This window comes from Nyctibius grandis, chromosome 7 (assembly GCF_013368605.1).
Source record: "Nyctibius grandis isolate bNycGra1 chromosome 7, bNycGra1.pri, whole genome shotgun sequence".
Taxonomy (NCBI): Eukaryota; Metazoa; Chordata; class Aves; order Nyctibiiformes; family Nyctibiidae; genus Nyctibius; species Nyctibius grandis.
Genome location: NC_090664.1, coordinates 30959783 through 30982276, shown reverse-complemented (window position 1 = coordinate 30982276; position 22494 = coordinate 30959783). Strand labels below are relative to the sequence as shown.

At 40.8% G+C, this 22494-nt stretch overlaps 1 protein-coding gene across 5 annotated transcripts in view; it reads left to right on the top strand.

Moving 5' to 3' along the window:
* Positions 1-22494, top strand: part of DYNC1I1 (dynein cytoplasmic 1 intermediate chain 1) — a 181743-nt gene that overhangs the window by 96845 nt on the left and 62404 nt on the right. For all 5 annotated transcript variants that reach the window (XM_068404650.1, XM_068404648.1, XM_068404651.1 and 2 more), the window contains 3 exons: positions 4167-4329; positions 5506-5605; positions 10559-10684. In XM_068404650.1, the coding sequence (XP_068260751.1) occupies positions 4167-4329; positions 5506-5605; positions 10559-10684 (389 nt within the window). The remainder of the gene's footprint in view (positions 1-4166; positions 4330-5505; positions 5606-10558; positions 10685-22494) is intronic.

Sequence of the window (22494 nt, the reverse complement as noted above, 5' to 3'; positions counted from 1 at the left end):
AAGACTCGAATCCTGGTATTTTAATATTTGTGAATTTGATCCTGCACTGTTATCACAACTATTTATATTATATTTACTACAAACCTACTTCTGCCAGATAAGAACAAGTCTGCAGCATTTTTTATCTTAGTTTCTAAAGATCCAAGGGAATGTTTTCATATCTTTTTTTTTTTTCTGTTTTGTCCAAGGAAATTTGTGGACAAAGGACCTGATGTGAAATACAGTATTTCTGAGGATCATGTTAAACCACATGTGAAATAAAAAAAATGCTCTTATTTTTCAGGAATAAGTGTTGAATAAATCCGTTGCTTTCATGTCACATTCAATTTTTGCTACATATTGTAGACCTTTTTGCTCATGCACAAGTGTACAATGTCTTTCATTATGGTTATACCTCGCATTTTCTTCCCCTGCAGTGTCCTCTGTGCATATATAACTGCAGAGTGCTTTAATTTTAAATGTAAATTCTGTTTTATTTTGTACAGTATTATACATTAACGTGAGTACAGGGCTTCTTTGATACATGTTCTTGACCTCATAACCCCAGAGCCACCTGGACAGCACTCTGCTTGCGGGTACGCGATCCAGTCAACATTTCAGTGGGGCTTGGATAGATGGGATGCCCAGTGGCCCTGTTAGACAGAACATGGTGGCTGCACCATGGTCCTCCTGCCATGAGCTGTGTGGGGCCACGGATGGGTTCAGCTCCTCCAGGTGGGAAGCAGAGCACAAGCACAATAGTTTATTATGAGGCTATGGTATAGAAACAAGAGCAAAGTATGGGTCTTCCTTTGCAGGAGCTTTCATTGCACTCCAGGCAATAAGCACGTAACTTTTAGCATCAGTAAGCTGAGCATCGCACTAGGCTTTGTTAGACAAGGAAGGTTAAACGTGGTTCATTTGGTTTTTATGCCAGGGAGAGCAGATATTTGAAGGCAAATGCTGTATTCTTACAGGGAATATTGTCACATCACATAGGTCTCTGTGGCAAAACAAAACAAAAATACTTTGATCAGCTACTTACGTTTCTCAGAGTTTCCCTTGAAGAGAGCCTGTGTCTCTTGAAAGCTGAGATCAAAGTAACTGTAAGGTCCCAGATAGGAAAAAAAATTGCAGTAAATTACATAGATTCTTTTTATTTTATTCAAGGTAATGGACATATAGGGAGAAGGAACAAGGGGAAAATGGAAGTGGCTCTGAAAGATAAATGGTTAGAAAATCTTCATATTTGAAAGAACAAGCCTGTCTCTTTTGGGTTTTTTGCTTATACTTCATGTATTTGCAGTAGTTACAACGATGTTTTACATTGGAAAAAATAATGATGTTAACATTCTTGTAAGAAGAGATTGCCTCAAATAAAACTTCAGAGGCAGCCGAATGAAAGAAGAAAATAAGGTTAAAATATGAAGATTAATATCGCCAGGGGGCATCTGATGTGTCAGTCAGATGAATGAGGTAAGCTGATTTATGCCCTACAAACTTCAGCCAAGGTGCTTCTGATGCCGAAGAGGGTTTAATAGACTGCTGGCCTCCCACAGATCATTGCTAACTGCAAAGGAGATTTTGCTGAGGTAGAACTGCAATCGTGTATCTCCATTGCTTGTGAACACTCCACAGCTCCCAAGCTGTTTATTTTTTTGCCTTTTCCCTTTCTATTGATTTTTGGCTGTATTTTCTTTGCCAGTTATAGTCGGCAAATGGTTGAGTAATAAATTTACATTTCCAAGCTGTAGAGAGGATTTGATTTAGCAAATAATTTTTACCATTTGAGGCAGTTTAAAATGAGTTTTCCAGTTGCCTTTGCAGTTATTTTCTCCCCTTTTATGTCATTTTGCTGCATTGTCATGCTTGTTGTCTTTGATTCTCGGAAAGCGATGCTTTAGTGGTGACAGTGGGATATTGCCTCATTATAGGCTTCCTTGCCAGATGAGTTCCCTTAGTGCCAATTACTGTTCAGTAGTGGATGCTGCAATAGGTCAACCTGTACTTTTTGCTAGTCATTCTTTTTTTTTTTTCACATGCATTGCTTCTGTCTAAAGCACTTAGAGGCCAATTGTGCTCCTGCCTTGGTAATTGTTGATCTGCTACTCAGGGGGACCGTGCGGGTGGGCGTAGATATTCTCTGGATGTGTGGAGCTCCACAGGAACCACTAACCTGGTGGTAGGAGGCATAGGGCCAAGGCCATAGGAGATCATCAAAGGCTAAAGTTTCTAACTTCTTAGCTGCTTTGTCCCCTGAGAGCCAAATTGCTCCTCTACCTTTTGCTTTGTTCCTACCCTCTATATTTAGCCCAGGTGTAGTGCAGAGATTTTGTGTTTCAGAGCTAACGCTTTGACCAGTTGAGGCAAACCTAAGCGTGGTGATAACAGCCTCTCCCAACACAGGGAGTGCTCTGAAAGCAAGTACGCTGAAAATTGAGGGAGCTGAGTACTGCAGTAGTGCTGACCACATCACTGCTCCTACCCACTGTTGCGCCTTTCAATCCATCCTTGCCGCTGGGGCTGGTGGTGGCGACATACTTGGGCACTGGAGCTCACGAATCTAGTGTGAACCATGGGAAAATCAGACAGCGGGCAAGGGCTACATCTCCCTGATAGCTGCAAGTAGCTGTGTGGCATGGCACAGCAACTGGAAAATAATTTTGAACTGCCACTTTAAACTGTGTCACTTGTTTAATTAAACATTAAGATAGGTATGACAGCGCTTGGAGTTAAATGTTGATGTATTCTGGGTGTTCTCTGAGGCACCATGCTGAATTATCTTTTTTAGCTGCTGGTGTTTTAACCCAATATGGCCTCGGGAGACTGCAAGGTCATTTTCACAAGTAAACACCCCAAATCTGTAGTGTAAAGCCAAATGCAGGAGACCTTTGATCGACAGTTAAACTCAAAGTACGAGTCTGTGTAATTGTGCAGTAAATCTGTTTATGATATGTTGATTATGACCTGATTATAAATTTGGAACAAAATTCTCTGTTAGCATAATTCCTGTGATGTCAACAGAGCTTCTCATGCTGGGAATTTAAGCTAGTTATAAGGTTCCTAACTGTGAAGATACTAACGGCATTTTTTGAAACACAAGTAATTCTGAAATATAACTAAAATGATGATTTAAAAGTACATGTGGGCAAAGGCATAACTGATATACAACATTGCCACAATATCAATATGACCCTGCTGATGTAATTGAGAACAGAATTTTGCACCGTAGCAATAGCAGCATCCCAATTTCCTTTCCCTCCGATGCTCACATGCGTGTTGGAATTTACCAACAGGTCATTAAACTGATGGAAACATAGTGTTGGTGCATCCTGCAAAGATAGTATTTTTCAAATATAGGGCCATACTGGAAATACTGGTTTGGAAGTAAAGGTTTAGCATCTCTGCGTACGTGTAAAGAAGCCACTTCATCTTGCAGGGGCCAGGCTATCCTGACTGGTGCCAGGAGATGTGAGCTTCCCCAGCCCAGAGCCTGAGGCAGCTCCTACCCCCTCCCAGGGCAGCTTTGGCTGCGGCTCAATAGCATTTCTTGCTCTGGCTTTTCGGATTCCTCTGCAAGGAATGAAACTGCCTTAAAGAAACTGGTGTTTGGTCAGTTGCATTCGATTTTGCTGCCTCAGAGAATATCTTTGGTTATTTACTTCATTGCTTCACAAAAGCTCTAAAGCAGAGACAGAATTTATCAGTGACACCAAGGAGAAATGGGAAGAAGTGAAGGGAGAGATTATGTGAGCCCTTTTAGCACAAAGAACTGTAGTATAAGTTAAGAAGATTATTTTATCTGTGGCTCCTCTGACAGGTCCCCTGTTACATAAGTGTTCTGCTTTTTCGAGTTAGGTATTGCCTAAACGTCAGTCAGAGCCATTTCCTGAAATAGGAACATGGCGTTTATTTAATTTGGGGGGTTTAAGTATTTTCCATTTCAGAATAATAAATATATAAGATATAGGATCTCTTCTATGTAAATGCTACATTCTGAGAATACACAGGAGTATGTTTAGACATACCAAAAAATTCTTAGTCATGATTTTAAGAGTAAAGCTTTGATTTTTGTCCTGACATTGCTATGGCAAGCTTTCATGTCAAAAGAAACCCACTGAAGATGTTGATTCATTGGGAAAGGGGTGAAATGTCAAACACTTAACTACATCTTTTCATTTTCCAAGCTCCTCCTAGAGAACTGACAGAAGAAGAAAAACAGCAAGTTCTCCATTCAGAAGAATTCCTGATATTTTTTGACCGGACAATACGTGTAATTGAGCGAGCTTTGGCTGAAGATTCAGACATCTTCTTTGACTACAGTGGCAGAGATGTTGAAGAGAAAGATGGGTCAGTTTGGTTTTTTTTTTTCTTTTGTAAAATAAGCTCTATAAAAAGAATTCCAATGCCAGGAAGCCTTAATTTTAAAACTAAATGAGACATTTTTATAGTTAAGAAAAGGTTAAAATGTCTCCGTGAAGGCCTGGGTCACTTTGTTAACTGAAATTATTTTGTAAAATAGCTTCATCCTTTATTCCTCTGGGTTTTTTTCTTTGATGTAGTATTCAGGGGGTTTATTTTTTTTGTTTCATTTTTGGGATGAAATTTCAAATTCTGAAGAAATAATTGAAAAAAATAAATGTGTGTGTACACATGTGCATGTAGATGTGCATGTGTATATTCCAGTGGTGTACATCTGTGTGCTTATATCATGATATTTTTACAAATTCAAATTACTGTTGTTTATATTCTGCTACTGCCTCAGGTCTGTAATGGACCCTACTGGGCTATGCATTGTCTGGATGAAAATTATGATCTCCCAAAGTGTTTGCAATCTAAATGCATAAGACAAGAGCTGACAGGTTTTGTATTCAGCAATTGATAGGGGAGTAGAAGCAGCAAAACTTTTTAGTAGGACAGGAAGTATTTAGGTTTCAACAGCTCCGTATCTGTTGAAGTCTCATGGCAAATCAGTAGCTGTGTCACACTGAAATTACTTACTGGAGGTTGTTCTAGAGCATCACCTCTGTGGACCAGCTAAATGCATCAGTGTGGCAGCGTTGGACCAGCACTGAGCTTCAGCCCATTCTAAAGGTGCCAGAAGGCATCCACCATCTCCATCGCTGGGAGGAGGTGCTGTACCTTTAAGATTTCAGGAGTCAAAAATAAGAGAGATTTGGTTATAGCTTGGAGGTGAAGATTCAGAAAAGGGGGAGATGAATGCCGGGCCCAGGTTTGGTCCTGAGAGACAAAGGTGGCAGAGGTGGCCCAGGGTGACCCAGGAGAGTGAGCCAGAAAAGAGTCAGGAAGGCAGTGGGAAATGAAATGTGGTTTTGTGAACCACATGTAAAATTTGTTCCTTGGTGTAGATTTGTTACTCTCAGCAAGACAATGAGAGCAATTAAATCAAGGTGGCAGACTTCCCCCGGTTGGGCAGAGATTTGAGAAGTAGTCAGAAACCTTTGCATTGCTTGTCACAGCATTTGAACCCTGGTACTTCAAAAGTGTCGCTTTGAATTCACACAGAGATGTTCAAGCAGGAGCCAACCTTTCCTTTAACCGTCAGTTTTATGATGAGCACTGGTCAAAGCATCGTGTCGTCACTTGTATGGACTGGTCTCTTCAGGTAAGATGTGAAGCCGAGAGATAAGTTTCCATATACCTTCCAACTTCTGCCTAAAAAATACAGCCAGTGTAATTTTGCCCTTTGTTCTGCAGAGTATGATGCTATTTCTTAGCTAACAGCAGGACCCTGAAGGAGTGAATGCGTGTTTCTCCATAAAGAATAGTGGGCAATAATGAAACTGTCATTTTTTTGTATATGTTACTTGCTCTTCAAAACCAGGATGCTGTATTAAAACTCTTCATCGCCTCTCCACTCTTTCAATACATGGAAATTTTTTTAGGACAAAAGGTTTAAAAATTAAACCAATTAAAAATTATTTATGAAATACGTAGCAATTGATTTAATAAATAGTTATACATAATAATATATAAAATAAAAAATAAGAACAGTGAGGAATAAAATTTATTTTTCTAATATGCTAAAACTCAAAATGTGAAAGTATCTGAACAACTTGAAAAGACTGAAAAGAGGTGCTTCGAAAAATGCTGGGTCCTCTCTTCAAGTGATGGAAGAGGAGGCTGCGGCTGGCCAGGGGGCATGCTAAAGCAGCGTGTCTGGAATGTATCCAGTTTCTGTGCACCACAAAGCATTGTCATATTGCGAAATAAAACTTACTATAGAGCTGCTTAAGCTTCCCAAAACCAATACAGCCACATCAGCAAAGCATAGAAACCAGGTTAATTAGTTACTCCATTGGAGAGCTGGGATGAGCACACACAAACATCACCACAGGTCCTGTCAAATTCATTCAGTCCAAATTTCGCTCCAGCCCCCTTCATCCTCTTTGCTTTGTCCCTGTTAGCCTGTTACTACGTTCCAGCCTGCAGCAAAGCAGCTGGTTTCCCTGGAGAGGAAATGAGGGAGACTCTGCTCCAAGGTCCGCAATATAAATGTAACGAAACTGCTCCAGGAGGACATCAGCTTGAAAAATGTGAATGCAAGCCAGTCTGCCTAGTTGGCCCCAAACCCAGTGTCAGGCATGCCCTGGTGTGTCCAGAGCCCTGATGCAGCCTGGCGTGGGTAGCAAAGATGCAATAGATGTAGCTCAGCGCAGTGCTAAGAACAAGCCTTGCTTAGCCTAATCTTAGAAGTAGCTGCTCTTTCTGCACCGTGTCAGGTGTTGCACGTGGAGGCGGCATGTGTTTAAGGCCAAGTACGTAAATGGTGCGTGTGGCTGGGAAGAGGCAGTGGATAAGAAGCACAGCAATTCTCGCATCCATCCTTCTCTCCTTGTCCTTGAAATGGGAGCAGGGCTGCTTCCATCCCTCTAGGTACTTCTCAGGTAAGGTGGCAGCTCACTGCACAGAGGACATGGCAGGCAGCAGGGAGGAGAGGAGTTGGAGGGTCTCACCAAGCATTGCCGGTAGGCTGTGCAGGTCTGGCTGTCCAACCAGGTGTGGTGCACAACAGCCAGCTGCAGAGAGGCTTCTTGTAATATCCATCTCGTACCTCATGTGTGAAATGAAGGATTTATCCCTTTGCTTTCATACAAAAATATCAGCTTAACAACAGGTATGCACTGATATGACGTGGGTGGCCTCTAAGCACATATGGATTTCCACAGAAATCAAATATAAGCCTGAGGAAACACTTATCTTAGGTTGTTCACTTGTTCAGGGGCTGGAAATTACATGGAATTCTTATCTGATATTTTCCTAACAGGCAGCTCTTACTGTATTCCCATGGCAGCAAGAAAAAAAGCCGCCTCAGAAGAGCACTGCCAAATGTAATTGCTCAGCCCCTGGGGCTCCCAGGCATGTTCTGCTTCCCACCTCTTTGTTCCAGGGTGGCCCCTCCTGCCTTCCCCTCCGTTAACTCTTCATGCTCAGCTCCCTGGCACTCCAGCAAGGGCTTCTCCACCCTGGCGGCTTCTCCATGCCGGGGGACTTCTGTGTGCCACCCCACACTAGCTTGGGAGGAGGGACTTGCCTCCTCTCTTGCCTGTTTGAGGCGTATCATGCGGCAGGAGATGGAGCTGGACAGAGGTATTTCCCCTAACCGCTAGCTCCACTTCTCACTCACGCTCCAGGACATGGCAGTGTCCAGTATGCCAAAGGATAACTTGAATAATCATGGGAACTGCAGAACACATTGCTTAATTTTCTGTGATAAAACTATTGCTGCAAAACAGCCTGGAGGCAAATAGAAGCTTAATCAAACAAAGGACCTTGATGCATTGATTAAACAAGTTATTCTGTTCCCAGTCGCATGTAAAATATGGCCCCAAACATGTGGGATCACTCATACCATTAAAGCTAACCCACTAGCCCCTTGACTCTTTTGCAGAGCAAAGGGAAAACGACTTAGATGCTTCATCAAGGATCTAAGGAAAAGGCCCAACAGACTGAATGTAAACATAGAGTGGGATCACCTTGCTCTGTCCATGAGGAGGTAACTTAGCTCATCTAAAGCCAAGAAAACCAGTCTCAGGGGTATTGCTGTGTCTCTCTTGACTCCCAGGAGGCAGCCTTGAATGCTGTTTCCCACAGCACCATTTCCACGTTGTTTTCAGTTGCAGTCGCAGGACAGCTGGGCGCCTGGCAAGGACCAAAATTCTGTAAATGCAAGTAGTCTGAATGAAGCAGTGAGTATGCAATGCCAGCTTGGATTTAGGGTGCTCCACTTAGCTTTGTCTTTTTAAGAGTCAAAAAGCCCCATAATGGTGTTGCCCAGCTAGGTGTGATCCCAGCATCTGTGTAAACTTGAAACTGTATTTCCAGTCAGATGCATAAACAGTGATTGCAAAACCTACATATAGACCAGCAAGATTTGAGTCAGTGTTTGTTTACGGTCAGATGTGCTGCCAACCAGAACATGCTCACTAAACTTGCCAGGAGCATGAACCAGCCCCAAAGTGCCTCTAAACTGGTGCTTCAGACCTGGTCACATGCCCTAGCTGGCTGCAGGCATGCCAGTGGAAGGGCTTGTCACTTCTGCCTGCCAAGGTATCTGCCCTTTCATGACTGTGGGCTCAGCTCCTTGCGCGAATGGTACCTAACCTGTTCAGCCAAAATGAGATGCCCTGGCAAGAGCCTACTGCACACGCTGTTTACCTGGACCTGGGCCAATGTTGGATGAAAAGGTTCAAAGGAGAAGCTGAGCTCACTGTTCAGAAGAGGTTGTAATCTGTTGCAGGAGAGTGAGAGAAGAGGGGAGGTGAGATGCATGAGAGCAGTGGAGGGCAGGCTGGCACAACTGTGTCCAGAGAGGTGGTTTCTCAGGTGCGGGGTTAAACCACCCTCAGGTGTCCTTCAGTTCTTGAGGAAGTAGAAGAGGTGATTGGTCCGCTGCATGCTCTAAATTCCATGCAAGTGATTTGGGTGCTAAATTGCCCTTACAAGCTGTGCCAGCAGCCAGTCTGCCAGGATGTCGGTACGACCCAGTCAGAGCTGCTGCAAAATGGGAAAGATGCGGCTATGGTGGCCACGTGTTGTTGCTGGTTCTCCCACATGTGCGTCCAGGCTTATTTGGAACGATGAGCTTGAATAGAAAAATCATCAGCTCCATGATATATTATCCATGGAAGTATACACAAAGTGGGAAAGAACAGCTGCTGATGGCAAAAGTTATAGCTGTGCGCATTATTTCTTCCAAAGGGATTTTGAGAGCAGAGAGGTTCAAACCCCAATAATAATTATATAAAGGGTGGTGGGGTTGTTTTGTTTGTTTGTTTGTTTTAAATGCCTGGCGTGGACCAAATTCACAGCCCCCAATAGTACTCTTGGCAGTTTCTTTGTCCCACTTCCTTTACAACCACCAGCTGCACTGTTCCCCTCTAAAGTGGTGAATGGCTTGGCAGGAATTTACCTGGGGAGGACAAGAAGTGACAATGATTTGCGGAGATCGTTGAGAAATTTTGAGGGAAAGCATTCCCAGTTTACAAGAGTAGGGTGTGGGTCCTCCAGAGGTTGGGCTGCTGGCTCATTGTCTGCAGAAGCCACATGCTTGTCTCTGGACATGCCATAAGGTCCACTGCCTTACTTTAACTATTTAGAGGGAAGAACAGAGGCTACCAGAGGTGCCTAGTGTCAAACATGTGAGGGTGGAGAACTGGGTGCTATTGTATAGGCAGAAAGTAATTGATGTTTTGTGGGCAAATTGTTACTTCTTATGATGTTTTGAAATGATACAAGGTCATCAACAGCCTGTGAAAATCTGATTTTTCTTATTGTGTGTGTATATGTGTATATACATATAAACAGAACAAATACATATGTGTGTTGCATATCTCCTTCTATACATCAGTGGATAATGGGTGTACAAGAAAATATGGATCTGATTTTAGAGTGCTTATTGCATCAATCTTACGGAGTCAGTGGAATTCGAGGTCACCCTGTGCTTTACAAGATGACCTCAGCATCTTGCAAAATTGAGCTTCTGTGAAGAAAATGTTTTGTTTGCTGTTTGAATGATCAAGAAGAGTTTTCGAGTTGATTCTATGCAAAAGTGAATAGGAAGAGTGCATAATGAAATAAGAAGGAATAGTTTTCAAGGATGCTGAAAAAAATGTGAATTTTACAACAAAAGCAAGTCAACGCTATGGTCATAGTGTTTTTATTATCAAGAACAATTAAGACAACGGTTTGTCCCTGAAGAAATGGTTAAGCAAATACATTAGAATTACTCAAGCTTTCAGATCTTTCCTCTTCCTTGCTTTGCTTTATCAATATCCTGATAGTTGTCTTTTCGGAGAATTACCTGCAGAAAATAACATTGCCTTTGTGGTATCTGAGAATAACTGATAGAGAGCAAGGAGCGGAGGCTTTAAGGATGTCAGGAATGAGTAAAATATAAAACCAAAATGAAGCTGAATACTATGATTGGACTTAGTGTGTAATATAATTAAAAACAGATATTGCACATGTAGTGTGAGACTATTTCTGTCTCATCTGATTTTGCATAGGTTCTTCATTATCTATCTTAATTTCGTTTGCTTTTGCTTTTTCTTTCTAGTACCCTGAGTTAATGGTTGCATCTTATAACAATAATGAAGATGCTCCACATGAGCCTGATGGGGTAGCCTTGGTATGGAATATGAAGTTCAAGAAAACCACACCGGAATATGTTTTCCATTGTCAGGTAAGACTGAGGAAGCCATTAATTTCATGCTAGACAAAACAGAGCTTACTACATGGTGCATCTGCCCACTGTTGTATGAAGAGGTTGAGGTTAAAAATAGGCATTTTTGGAAAAAGTACAAGCGGCAGTCCAGTGTTTTTAGAAGGCAACCAGCCTTCTCAAACAATACTGAAAGCCTGTCAGGGCTGTGTGTCATTCTTTGTCTATTTAAAACAATCCCTAGGAGGTTTAGTTTATAAAGCCCCTGCACTTATGAAGTAACTGTGGTGTACCACTTCCTCATCCAGGCAGCAACATATGCTTTCCCACCCACGTTAGCTTCCTCGCATCCTCTGCACTCCAAGCTGCCTACCCTTGCCTTGCTTATGCTCAATATCATGTTTTGCCTCTAAAATTGGGAAGTACACTTTGCATTTCTGGGCATGCATCTTACTTACAGCTTGATAAAAACGGTCTCAATTACAAGGACTACTCCACCAATTCCTGTTTGATTGTTCTTTAGGTTAGCAGCCCAGTGTTTCACTTCACTCAATGCTACTTTATGACCATATTATTTTAGAAGTTTATGGAAAATCCAAAAATAGTTGGGTGTTTTATTTCCATAGGTCTGTTTGCTCCTCTTTTGCCGCCGCTTTTGCATGTGAAATGGCACAGCCTCATACTGACAGAAATGTTCTGCTTATTTGCTCTACCTCCATCAAACTGTCCAAACTGTAGAACAGGGCTTGGGCCAAATTTCCAACCTCTTCATTAATATCTTTCTGTGGTAATTAAATACAGGACAGTGGTATTCAAAAAGCCATATGGAAAAGTTTCAGCAAGTAAAACTTAACAATCAGAGATTAGTAAAATGCAGATTATTCTGCGGTAAAAATTGCTTCTCTTGGAAGGATATGTATTACCTGGCTAATTGTGTAAGCTAAGTGTCATTTTACATTCAAGGACCAAACATCTTTTTGAACTAAGTTTATGTTTGGACTTGGGTACATTATCAGATGTAACATAGTGGGAGGGAGTTGCTGGAATTGAAGTTACTGCTTCAACCCGATTAAGTAACCTTTAATTCTGGGCATGTTTTTCTAATTTGCTATACTGAAAAACAACTTCACAAGGAGCCTAGGCCTACACAGCAAATATGCCATACAGATTCATATACATATATATGTATGTGTGTGTGTGTGTGTATTACCTTTGAAATGAGAACTTGTATTTTTCTGGATATCATATTCAGCAGACTGATGCGTTCTTTCAGACTGCTTAAGATCTTAGCTCAGATCCCATGTCCAAATTCTTCTAAGATGTACATGCAGCTTAATGTTTTAAACAAAATATTCAAGAGAAGAGATTGCCCATTGCATTTTCAGGAAGAATAATCCTTAAACTAGATTGATTTTGCAAGACAATAACCAGATTCAGGGTAGCCCTTCTCAGTAAACAAAGGGGAGATTGACTACAGACACAACCATGTGCTCTGTTAGTTAAAGACTCTATCTAGTTTTAAAAGCAGGTATACTTAAATATGGGAGGTATGACTCACTAAATTGCAAGCATTGAGACAGGCTATACTCTCCATTAGAAAAACACATGTAGGACAAAGTGATGGCCAGAGATTTGGCCTGGCTGAGCTTCTGTCTAATTCTCCCATTAAGTTGGACGTCCCCCTTTTTAGAACTGCAGCCTTAAAACCTATGAATTGAGAGACACGTATGTCACTGTGCTTTCACGTGCATCCTGGATTCATCATCCTTCAGTTAAATGAAATCAGTTCTCTCCATAAGCAAAATTTATTTTCTTGGCAAAACTGTCCACAGATAATTTGCATTATAAGTCCATTATGAGTTGGAACCATGTTTGAACCACCATTATGGGGCTTCTGACATGTGGAATATCTTCTGCATCTCAGATCGAATGGGGATACCCACATGAGATTAAATGGGGAAGGAAAAAGCATGAGACTTGGTCCCTTGAACACAGGTTTTGTTCTAACTGACTCAGATGGAAAATAAGGAAAAAAAATTATCTTAGCTTAGAGTCTGGAATTCAGTTCTGTTGATCATCATGTTATTCTGTTAGTTAGTAGAAACCAACTGTGTTATTAGTCAGCCCCATATCATTTATATTACCATTTTGCAAGGGAAACATTCCCTTATTCTGTCCTGATTCAGTCATTTCTCTAGGTCTTCTGTGAGACAGGCCCAATTTTTCTTCTGCGAGACAGGCCCAATTTTTCTTCTGCAGCACATGACCTTATAACAGTCCAGCCCAGCAGCTAGAGATGAACACACACCTTATCGTTACAGCTAGGTTGCCCAGATATGACAAACACAGTACTGTAAGTGTATTTTCCCAATAGACCTCTATTTTCCTTTCCAAAGACTTTCTATAAAAACGTGGTCTTAATAAATACTGTATGATGCTGACGAATACACTTTTTGCCTTTCATTTTTTGGGCTCACAGAGCAAGATACAAGCAAGTAGAAACTCATTTCAGATGTGACTGTCAAGGAACTGATGCAAGCCACTTCTGAGAAGCCAAATTGATAAATAGGTTTATGAAACCATTTCTTCTAAGAAATTCCACCTCAGAAGTTCTGATAACATAAATAGATACGTGAAACATCTCTGGACAGCTAAAGAGCTGGCTGAACTTCAGCAGGTAGAACTTTAGATACCTCTTGTGCACATTTGGTAAATTCTTGATGCTAGGAACCATAATGTTTTTCTGTCTTTCCTGGTATATTGTACAGATTTAAGTGAGATGATTACCAAGGAATTTCTTAATTTTCTTTACTTCTTTCTATGACTTTTGTAATCTTACATAGGATCATTGAACTTATCATAATCAGAATAGGATTTCCCAGTGCCTTTGCTGAAAGTTGCCAGAACCCAGGGGCTTAAACTAAAGTTGTCTATCAGCCATGGCAGACAATGATGCAAAAATCTACCAGCGATGATGTTTTTTCCTAGCTCCAGTCAGCAAAACGTTTGATTTCAGTCCTCATATGTAAGGGATGCTGTATTCTGTAAATGTTTATCTATCTTAGCTGTTGTAACGATCTTACTGTTACAAAATTCTTGCCCAATTTAAAGTCATGTTAGGTTGCTGGCTTATTAATACAGTGTAGGTGGTAGTAAATGTCATAGCTCTACAATATGTTGTGCTACAAATACTAGGTTCAATCTCAGTTAATATGCATTAATGGAGAAATTACTATCAATCAGCCAAGTGGACTTGTTTACTCATTAATTCACATGAACTGCCATGTGATCTATCAAATCCTTTCTAAACAAAACCAGTCCTACTGGCTTCTATTCTATCCTCCTGTGGAGTATTTCTTTTCTTCTACTTGTTTTATTTTTGCCCTTCTTTGGGTTTTTAGACTTCTACTTTACCCAGTGATGTGTTGACAGTATTTTAGCTGGGACTTCCACAGATTTTTTCCTCTATAGCTCATCATACATCTCTTTACCACAAGGTTAGAAATTGGAAAACAAGGAAGAGTGAGGGATCGGGCAATTTGTTCATTTGTTTTCCTATGCAAGCAAAAAAATGCTGTCTCAGAAGCAAAACCAAAGTGGAAGGGTGATATCATTTGCCAAAGGAATGAACGCTCAATGCTTTCCTTAGGTAGCGAGGAATAAATTGAGCATGCCATTAATACTAAAGAGTGCAGACTGGGAATGTCCTTGTAGGGAAGAGTCAGGGATGTCCTCTTCCCCCACGCTAGAGAATCAGAAACTCTTGGTGTAATACAGTGCATTCCAAAGGCAAAACCCAAGCCTTTCAGAAGTACTTTATGAGGCCCTGCAGATGAGTAATCCCTGGTTGGGTTGGTTTGGCAGTGTCCAGAGAGGGAATGAATTCCAGCAAAGACATGGAAATCACATTGACTTTCTCTCATTTTGGTGGGAGAATTTTAAGCAGTGGTTCACACTGCTTCTCTCAACTACTGTTGGCCTGCTTTTAGGTAGGGGTGACAAAAACGAATAGTATGGCACAGTTATTGATGATATGACTCGACATGAGCTCATTCCTGTATTGATTTATGCAATGCATGGGGCTGGCCTGGTATGTGAACATTCTTGTACTGTTGACTGAGTAGTGTCAATGATATTTCTCAGTCTTACTCTCTTTCCTAGAAAGCTCTTATATGTCCGTAATGTGGGTTTTTTTGAACAAACAAATAAAAATCTACATTACCCATTAATTATGAGGATTATTTGTCATGCGATGTCCATTGTTTATGTACTACTGATCATCTCTGCCCATGATGTTTTTTCTGTTTCCTGGTGGACAGATCTAAGCTTTCTAAGCCAAAGGGACCTGAAGAAGTGTCTGAAACTTTGCACCAACATATCTGGTTGAGTGAGACAAATGAGAACTCAGACTGTCTTTACCCTAAAGCGGCTCATTGAAGTCTGAGCTAGGATATCCTTCCTTTCAGCAGGGCCTGTTAGCAGGGGTACAGCACTGCTCTTATACCAGATCTCATAGCTTTTGGGTTAGAGCTGATCTACAGAGACAGGAGATACAAGGGAAAGAAATAACCAGTGGGTCTAGCAGACTTTAGGATATTGCAAACCATTTCCTTTCGTCTGGAACCAAACAGGAGTTATTAAAGTTGGTTGAGGTATCTGGACCTCAGCTTCAAACATCCATTAGTACAAGAGAGGAGCGGCGGGGGGGGAGACAGATAAAGATATTAGTTTCATGCAAATAAACCAAACTGAATGTTATTTTCTGATTTGGAGGACTCTACATTGTGTTTGGAAAGTTTAATGAATTCTGCTTTCCTACACCCAGTCTAATGATAGCAGCAACAAAAAAAATTACGACATTGACTGCATTTTGATTTATTATTGATTATTTGCTGATCTATTAATTTCCTCTTTCTCAGCTATGTCTTTTCCAAATGTCTCAAAAGGGCAGTGAGAAGTACAAATCTGACACTTAGAAGTAACTCCATTCAGCGTATTTTTAAGGAAAGAGAGCACATGTGAAGTAGCTTTTATTTGAGGAAGCAGTAACCATTTAAGAATTCTTTCAAGAAGTCAGATCGACTTTTAGCATAATCACAAAAAGATTTCAGCAGTATATCACTTTTAATAGCTGCAGCTATTTCTGTCTTTTTCCTAAAATGCCATGCAGTCAGATTTACTTGGTTGGTTCCATCTCTTTACTAAACTGTCAGGTTTTTGTGGGATATGGGACTTGTGTTTTCTATTTTAGTTTCAAGAAAAGCTGTCCATGCTTGGAAAATATTGGTGGATTGGGTACAGAAATCAGCCACTCAGCCACACCACAAAATGTTTCATTCTCCCCTAGCTTTTTTGTAGTGGCTTCTATACACTGTCATTAAGTTATGTGTTTGACCACTCTTCATTGCTTATCCTGGTGTGGTCTTTCCCTTTTCAACTGAATGGATGGAGTCAGAAATGCGTATCTTAGAATTAGATGCACTGAGGTAAGTAAAGGGCTATATTTAGTGGCTGATATTGGCCAGAGTTGCCTTTTTTTTTTCCTGATTTGGTTCCTTTGTTGTTGTCTGCTCTTTCAAAATCAACATAAATTCCTTCAGATGTGCTTTTTGCTCCAGCAGCCTGCCTTCTAAAGGTGCTGAGCACCCAAATCCATGAGACTTGTGTGCGGAGCGGGCTGAATGACTAATATCCTCCTTTTCCTCTTGTCCTTGAGTTTCCTTCACTGTGGAAGCCAGACCAGAGCTCAGTCCCAGAACTTTAAAAGAAAAGAAGTACTACAACAAGTTTAATTGTCAAGAAAGTATGCTTGGAATACTTGAAAAATAAAGAACGTTTTCTCTGATAATTATATTGGTGTTTTTCCACAAAGGCCTCCTCACTTTGTTCCTGCTATCTAAGTTTCAAGTAAGAATTCAGCTCTTCAGCGCCATAAAAGAAATGACAGACCCTAAATTCCCTCCAGGCTTCCCAGAATTTGCAAAGTAAAATCAATCTGAGGAACCAGCAGCATATCCAGTCCCAGAGCTGACTTGTCTAGTTCCTCAGCTTCTAGTGAGAGGGGACACCTGTGGTCAGTCTTTAAAGTGCTGCAAATCTCAGAGGAGACATGGGACTCTGAGCTCACTGCAAATTTTCTTAAAAAAAAACAGCTTTGGAAAAGGCTTTTTCATCAAAAAGTATCCAGTTGTTAAAATAGAACTGGCCAACAGAAGATAAGTAGGTTTGATGGGTAACCACTGAAGCTTGGTGCACGGTGGGAGAACGAGAGACAATGGAAGACGAGAAGTTCAGACCACATGGAAGGAAAAGGCTTTTCCCCATGAGGACAGTAAAGCATTGAAGCAGGTTGTCCAAACAGATTGTACAGTCTCCATCATTGTCTTTTCAAGATAGGCTGGATGAAGCCCTGAGCAACCCCCATCTAATCTCACAGGAGGCTGGACTAGAGATCTCCTGAGGTCTTTTCCAACCTGAATTGTCCTGTGATCCTATGATCCTAGACATGAATCACATTCTGCCTGTTTTTGTAGCAGTTCTCTGGTGAGCGGACCTCTGATTATCTGCCTTTGAAGATGCTGGGGCAGCACCCATACTGGGAATGCTCCAGTATCTAGGGACCCAATTTGTTGCAAAATTTCTGTAACACATACCAAAATGTGGTAAAATGAATCAGGTACAACTTCTTCATAGATATAGAGGTTGTTTTGTTTTCATTTCTGTTTTGATTCCTGCTATGCATCGTTGGTAGGATCTTCGTGGAGCTGCGTAGAGCCCTTCTGTGACTGTTCTCCAGGATGCTTTGTTGCTATTACATTTGTGACTCTGTGGTCATTTGCACACTGCAATAATTCATGCAGATGTACAGGTGCACTATTTTGAACTAAAATTTGGAGGAATTTCCAACTGTGCTACTGGCAGAAGAGAACAGTTTCAGCTGTGGCTTGTGATAGAAGGACATATTCATTCTGTTCTTATTTTAGAACTTTTTTCCTGTTGTGTTTGTCCAGGCTGGAACATAGAAACACAGAGCACAGTTTGGCTTGTGAGGATTGCACAGTTGGTGCTGTGAGGATTTCAGTAAACCAGAGCCCATGTCTTGTCTGTTAGACTTTTGTTTTAGATTCTTCCTCCTGTTCCCAGATGATAATGGCTGTCTTTTTTTGCTCCTCTTATTGGAGTTTACACCACTTCTGCCTTTGGTGATTAAAAATAACTATAATTTGGCCTAAGATTAGTGCTCCAATACTTGTGGAGAGATTGTGTGTGAGTCAGTAGAAGTTACACCCACACATCCAAAGGCTAAATGTAGTATTTGGAAAATGGTTTTCAGTGTCTTACGTGAGAAGAGAGAGCTGCCTGCAGCAGATTTGTAGAGGGGGACAAAGAGGACCAAATATACAAGAGACAGAGTCTCCTGTCTCCCAGATACTACTGAACTCAGAGGTGTCAGTGGGGGAGGACAGAAAAGGCACTGAAAATGTGGAATTGTATATTCTGTCTTGGGTGCTACAGTGTCTTACACAGTCCTGAAATCACCAGTATGAAATGCCCCAGGTGAGCCCCAAGTCCTGCTTTATTGCTGAAATGCCACAGCTATAAATGTGGCATCTGCTAGCATCTGCAGCTCAAAAGTATGCCATATTTTCCACATAGCCTTTCAGTCCTAAAATATCTTAAAAATTACTTTATTTCCACACAAAATCTAATCATAATATTTTTCCTAACAGGAGCGGGAGAAGGAAACTTCTTCCAGGCAAGGTTGGAAAGAAACTAAGCATCATTATTTAGACTAAAGGGATATCAGTTGGATCCACAGAGTTGTATACCTTCTCTTGGGCTTACTGGTATCTTTCCTAACCCTTAGCAAAGCTGCTTTTTCCATGATGACTCAGATCTATTGCTCTCTTGTGCAGAACCGTGAAGAGCAACATACCCAGCTGTCCTGGTTTCACTGGGGTTTTGTTTCAGTTTGTGGCGGCCATGGTGATCAAGGCCCTTAGCAGCTAAATCCAGGGCAGCTGACCCAGGCTGGCCCACAGGTGTATTCTATATCATTAACAATCAAGCTCACTATAAAAGGGAGGGCTTGTTGGGGAGGGGTGGGGCTGTTTTTGCTCTCCCCTCCCCTCCCCTCCCCTCCCCTCCCCTCCCCTCCCCTCCCCTCCCCTCCCCTCCCCTCCCCTCCCTCATTGCCAATGCTTGGTATTCCGGGACAACCTGCTGCAACTCTACTTCTGTGTGTTTTGTGTTAGCATCTATATTGGTTTCTTTATTTTATTAAATCTGTTCAATTTGAACCCACGAGTCTCCTTCTTTTTCCCAGTTTCCTTCCTCAGTTAGGGAAGGGACATAGGGTGAGAGAAAAATTGTTATTGTTTAGCCCTGGGTGCAGGCTAAACAAAGACACCATCAAAGCCAATGTGTAGACTATAACAGCAAAATTGTTTGCCATATCCCATCAGTCTGTGAAATGACTGCTAATACAAAAGGTGGGTGCAGTTTCCCTGTTAGTGATTAACATTCTGAATTACTTGAGGACTGTGTTTATACATACTAAGTCCGCTAGCAACAGAATGTTTCTTTGCTTAGAACAATGCTTTACATAGATCACATTCCTCATTTGAAACTGAGATTTCAATTATGAATCGAAGAATTAGGAAGTGACAAATTTGCTTGTCTTGGATAGAAAATTTTAGGCGGTTCCTGCTTTTAAGCCCTTTTTGGAGGGGGTAGATTATCATACACTTAAATGATATGCTGTCAGGACTAGCAATAGCATTGTGCTTTTCCTAGGTGTTAAAATAGTGATTTGTAAGGAATCTGTACCTAAAGATGCTGTTTCTCTTCTTAACGTTCACATATTCTTCCTTTCAGACCAAATATAAAGAATATGTTGGCCACTCGAGATGGCAGGGATTTTTTTTTTTTTATATTTTTGTTTCACTGATAACTTGCATTGTACCTTTCTGAATTACTGGCATCTAATATGCAATATGCAAATAATGCAATTTGGAGAAAACCTAACCTTCAAATTTGCAGAGTTAGACATGCAGTATTTTTAAACTTTAGCTAGCTAAGGAAAAAAAAATCTCAGTCAAAAACTATATTTCATAAGAGAAAATTATAGTGATATTGATGGTTTGCCAAAACCTCAAGCAGTGACAAAATCCACAGAGTGTCCTGAAAGAGATGCCTTTGCAAAACCATTCCTTTGCAGATGGCTTACATTATTGATACTTATAAACACATGACATGATTCGTTCGACTCAGAATTTTGAAAAACTCTGTTGATAAAAAATGCAAATTTGTCACACTATCCCAAAATTGCAGAGAAGAAAATCACCAAATTCTGCAGTTGTTCCTGAGGGTGTTTTATAGGTTAGTAGTTGTTGATTTGGTTACATTTCCACATGACCTAGTGTAAAATCTTTTAAGAAAAAGGGAAGAAGGAAAGAAGAGCATCTTTCCTTTGTTGATGTGAACATTCCGTTTTAAAGTTTTTCTTGTATATCTGAAACTCCCAGTGCTAAAAGGCTTTTGGGTGAACAAGAAATGCGGTATCAGATGTGAAATCAATAAGTCATTGGGATGCTTCCACAGAATTTTTTTCCATAAAGGATATAAAATACCATGCAATTCCCTAGCTGCACTGCAAATGATAGATAAACAGCCATAGGCATGACTTTTCTGTTTGGGTTCTGTAACTGTTCTCAGTGCAAGCTACTTGCAATGGAGAGTACATTCGGTCCAAATTTGAGAAAATTATTTTCACCTCATGATTTCTGTCTCTGTGGGAGCTCTGTGAGGAGTGAAGCCTCTTTCTGGGTTACCTGCCACAACATATAAAACAGTTACTCTTCTAAAGTGCTGTAAAAGGTCCCAGAAACCAAGGAATCCATCATTACAGCCCAGGATACAACTGTCCTCTGCCTTAGGTCTAAAATCAACAGTTTTCCGCCCTCTGCCCCCACGGCTGGATGACTGACAAGTACTTCTCTGAAAAGAACTTTTGTGTAGGGGCAACATTGATTTAATGATGATTAACGCTCCCTGCTTCCTGCAGAGGGAAAGCAGAAGCACGTGCTGACTGGCTGAGATACTGATATTATCCTTGGAAGATGTTACCCATCTGGGGCAGAGAGTCTTCTGGAAAGTGGCAAAAAGGGGAGTCTCTGTTAGCCCCCTTAAAGACTGCCCAGTAGTTCTTACTGTACGAGCACTACTCTGCATAATGGTATCATATTTGCTGTCACTGTAATGATGTTGATTATAAAAAGTGAGCCTTTGGTAGTAACAAGTGCCCATATGAAGTCATTCGTAGTGCTTTGCAAAAATTTCATGATCCTTTATATAACCACAATGGCAGAATACAAATGATGACAAATACCATAGATTTAACTTTACAAAGCAAATCCTTCTCCTGAAATTTTATTAAAAACAGATTGTCTTTATCATGAAAAGTATCAGAGAAGAAATGTTAAAGTACATTTATTTTAGCATAAGATGACAAGCAAATGTCCTACATGCAAGAAGTGATATGCTTTTAAAAACTTGTCATATTGGAGAGATCAGAGTGTTTTCATTAACTCTACAACAAAATGTGCCAGGGTGCATTAGGATCTATGACTGATTCATTTTGATTGCTCTTATAACAACGTTTAGTATTTCTGTAGCTAAGATAAATATCAATTCCACTTCAGTTCCATATTGTTCATGAACATACACTGAATCACCAGCCATTTCACGTGGAGAGGAACATGCTTAATATTTCCTATCTCATGTTTACATCTGTAAATAAATAGACTAAGCTCAATTTGGAATGAGTTAATAATGTACAGGAGTTGTGCGGAATTGCTGTTTGCCATGAGCTGTCTGGGATAACTCCTTTCTTCCTGGCAGGATAGTGATACGTTATAAAATGCTCCACCACTGGTGAGAGGGGAGGGCCCAGGAGAGCAGTTTTTGAGCAAGATGTGGTCCTCTGTTACTCCAGGAGTCAGCAAATATAAACTGGCATAACTATGCTGATATATTGTAACTAAGGCTTTGACCCTGAGACTGGAAAAACACTTATCTCATTCCTTCCTCCTCTACAAGACTACTCATGGAAGACAAAATAGCAGAAATCAAAGAGCAGAACCTTGCAGGTGAGGAAAGCGGGATGTGAAATTTCAGGAAACTAAGGTTTGTTTGGAGAAAGAGGGATTAAAAATTGGGTCTATAATGGGAAGTAGCCATCTATGCCTCTGTGGCCTTAGCTGCTCCCTAATGCTCCACGGGTGCAGAGCCAGGCTACTCATATCAGAATTTGTACAGTAATTTATTGTAGGAGACATGAATATTGTTGCTGCCCATGGCAGGGGGGTTGGAGCTAGATGATCATTAAGGTCCCTTCCAACCCAAACCATTCTATGATTCTAACAGTGCAAAGACAACTCGTGTTCCCGCCCTCATTCTTAAATACAGACTTGCCTGTGGTATCTTCTGCGTTTCCACTAGAGAGCTGTTTATCCATGCCTCTCAGTCTCTCAATTCTCATATCTATGTGCAATGTTTAATTAATTTTCAATTATTTCCAATTATGTAGTGACACTACTTATAAATGATACATAAGTGAAAGTGATGGATTTGGGCAAATATAGTAGCCTGTCAGTCTTCACTAGAAGCTACAATTAAAGCAAAAAGATAAGAAAAGATTACTGTAATTATTTTGACAGTGAACTGATAGAAGTTTGCCCAAGTGACACAGACTACAGAGTATAAAATGCCAATTGCTTAGAAACAAGTAAAATAAGATATACTGTTATCCCTTTGCTCCCTAGCCTTAA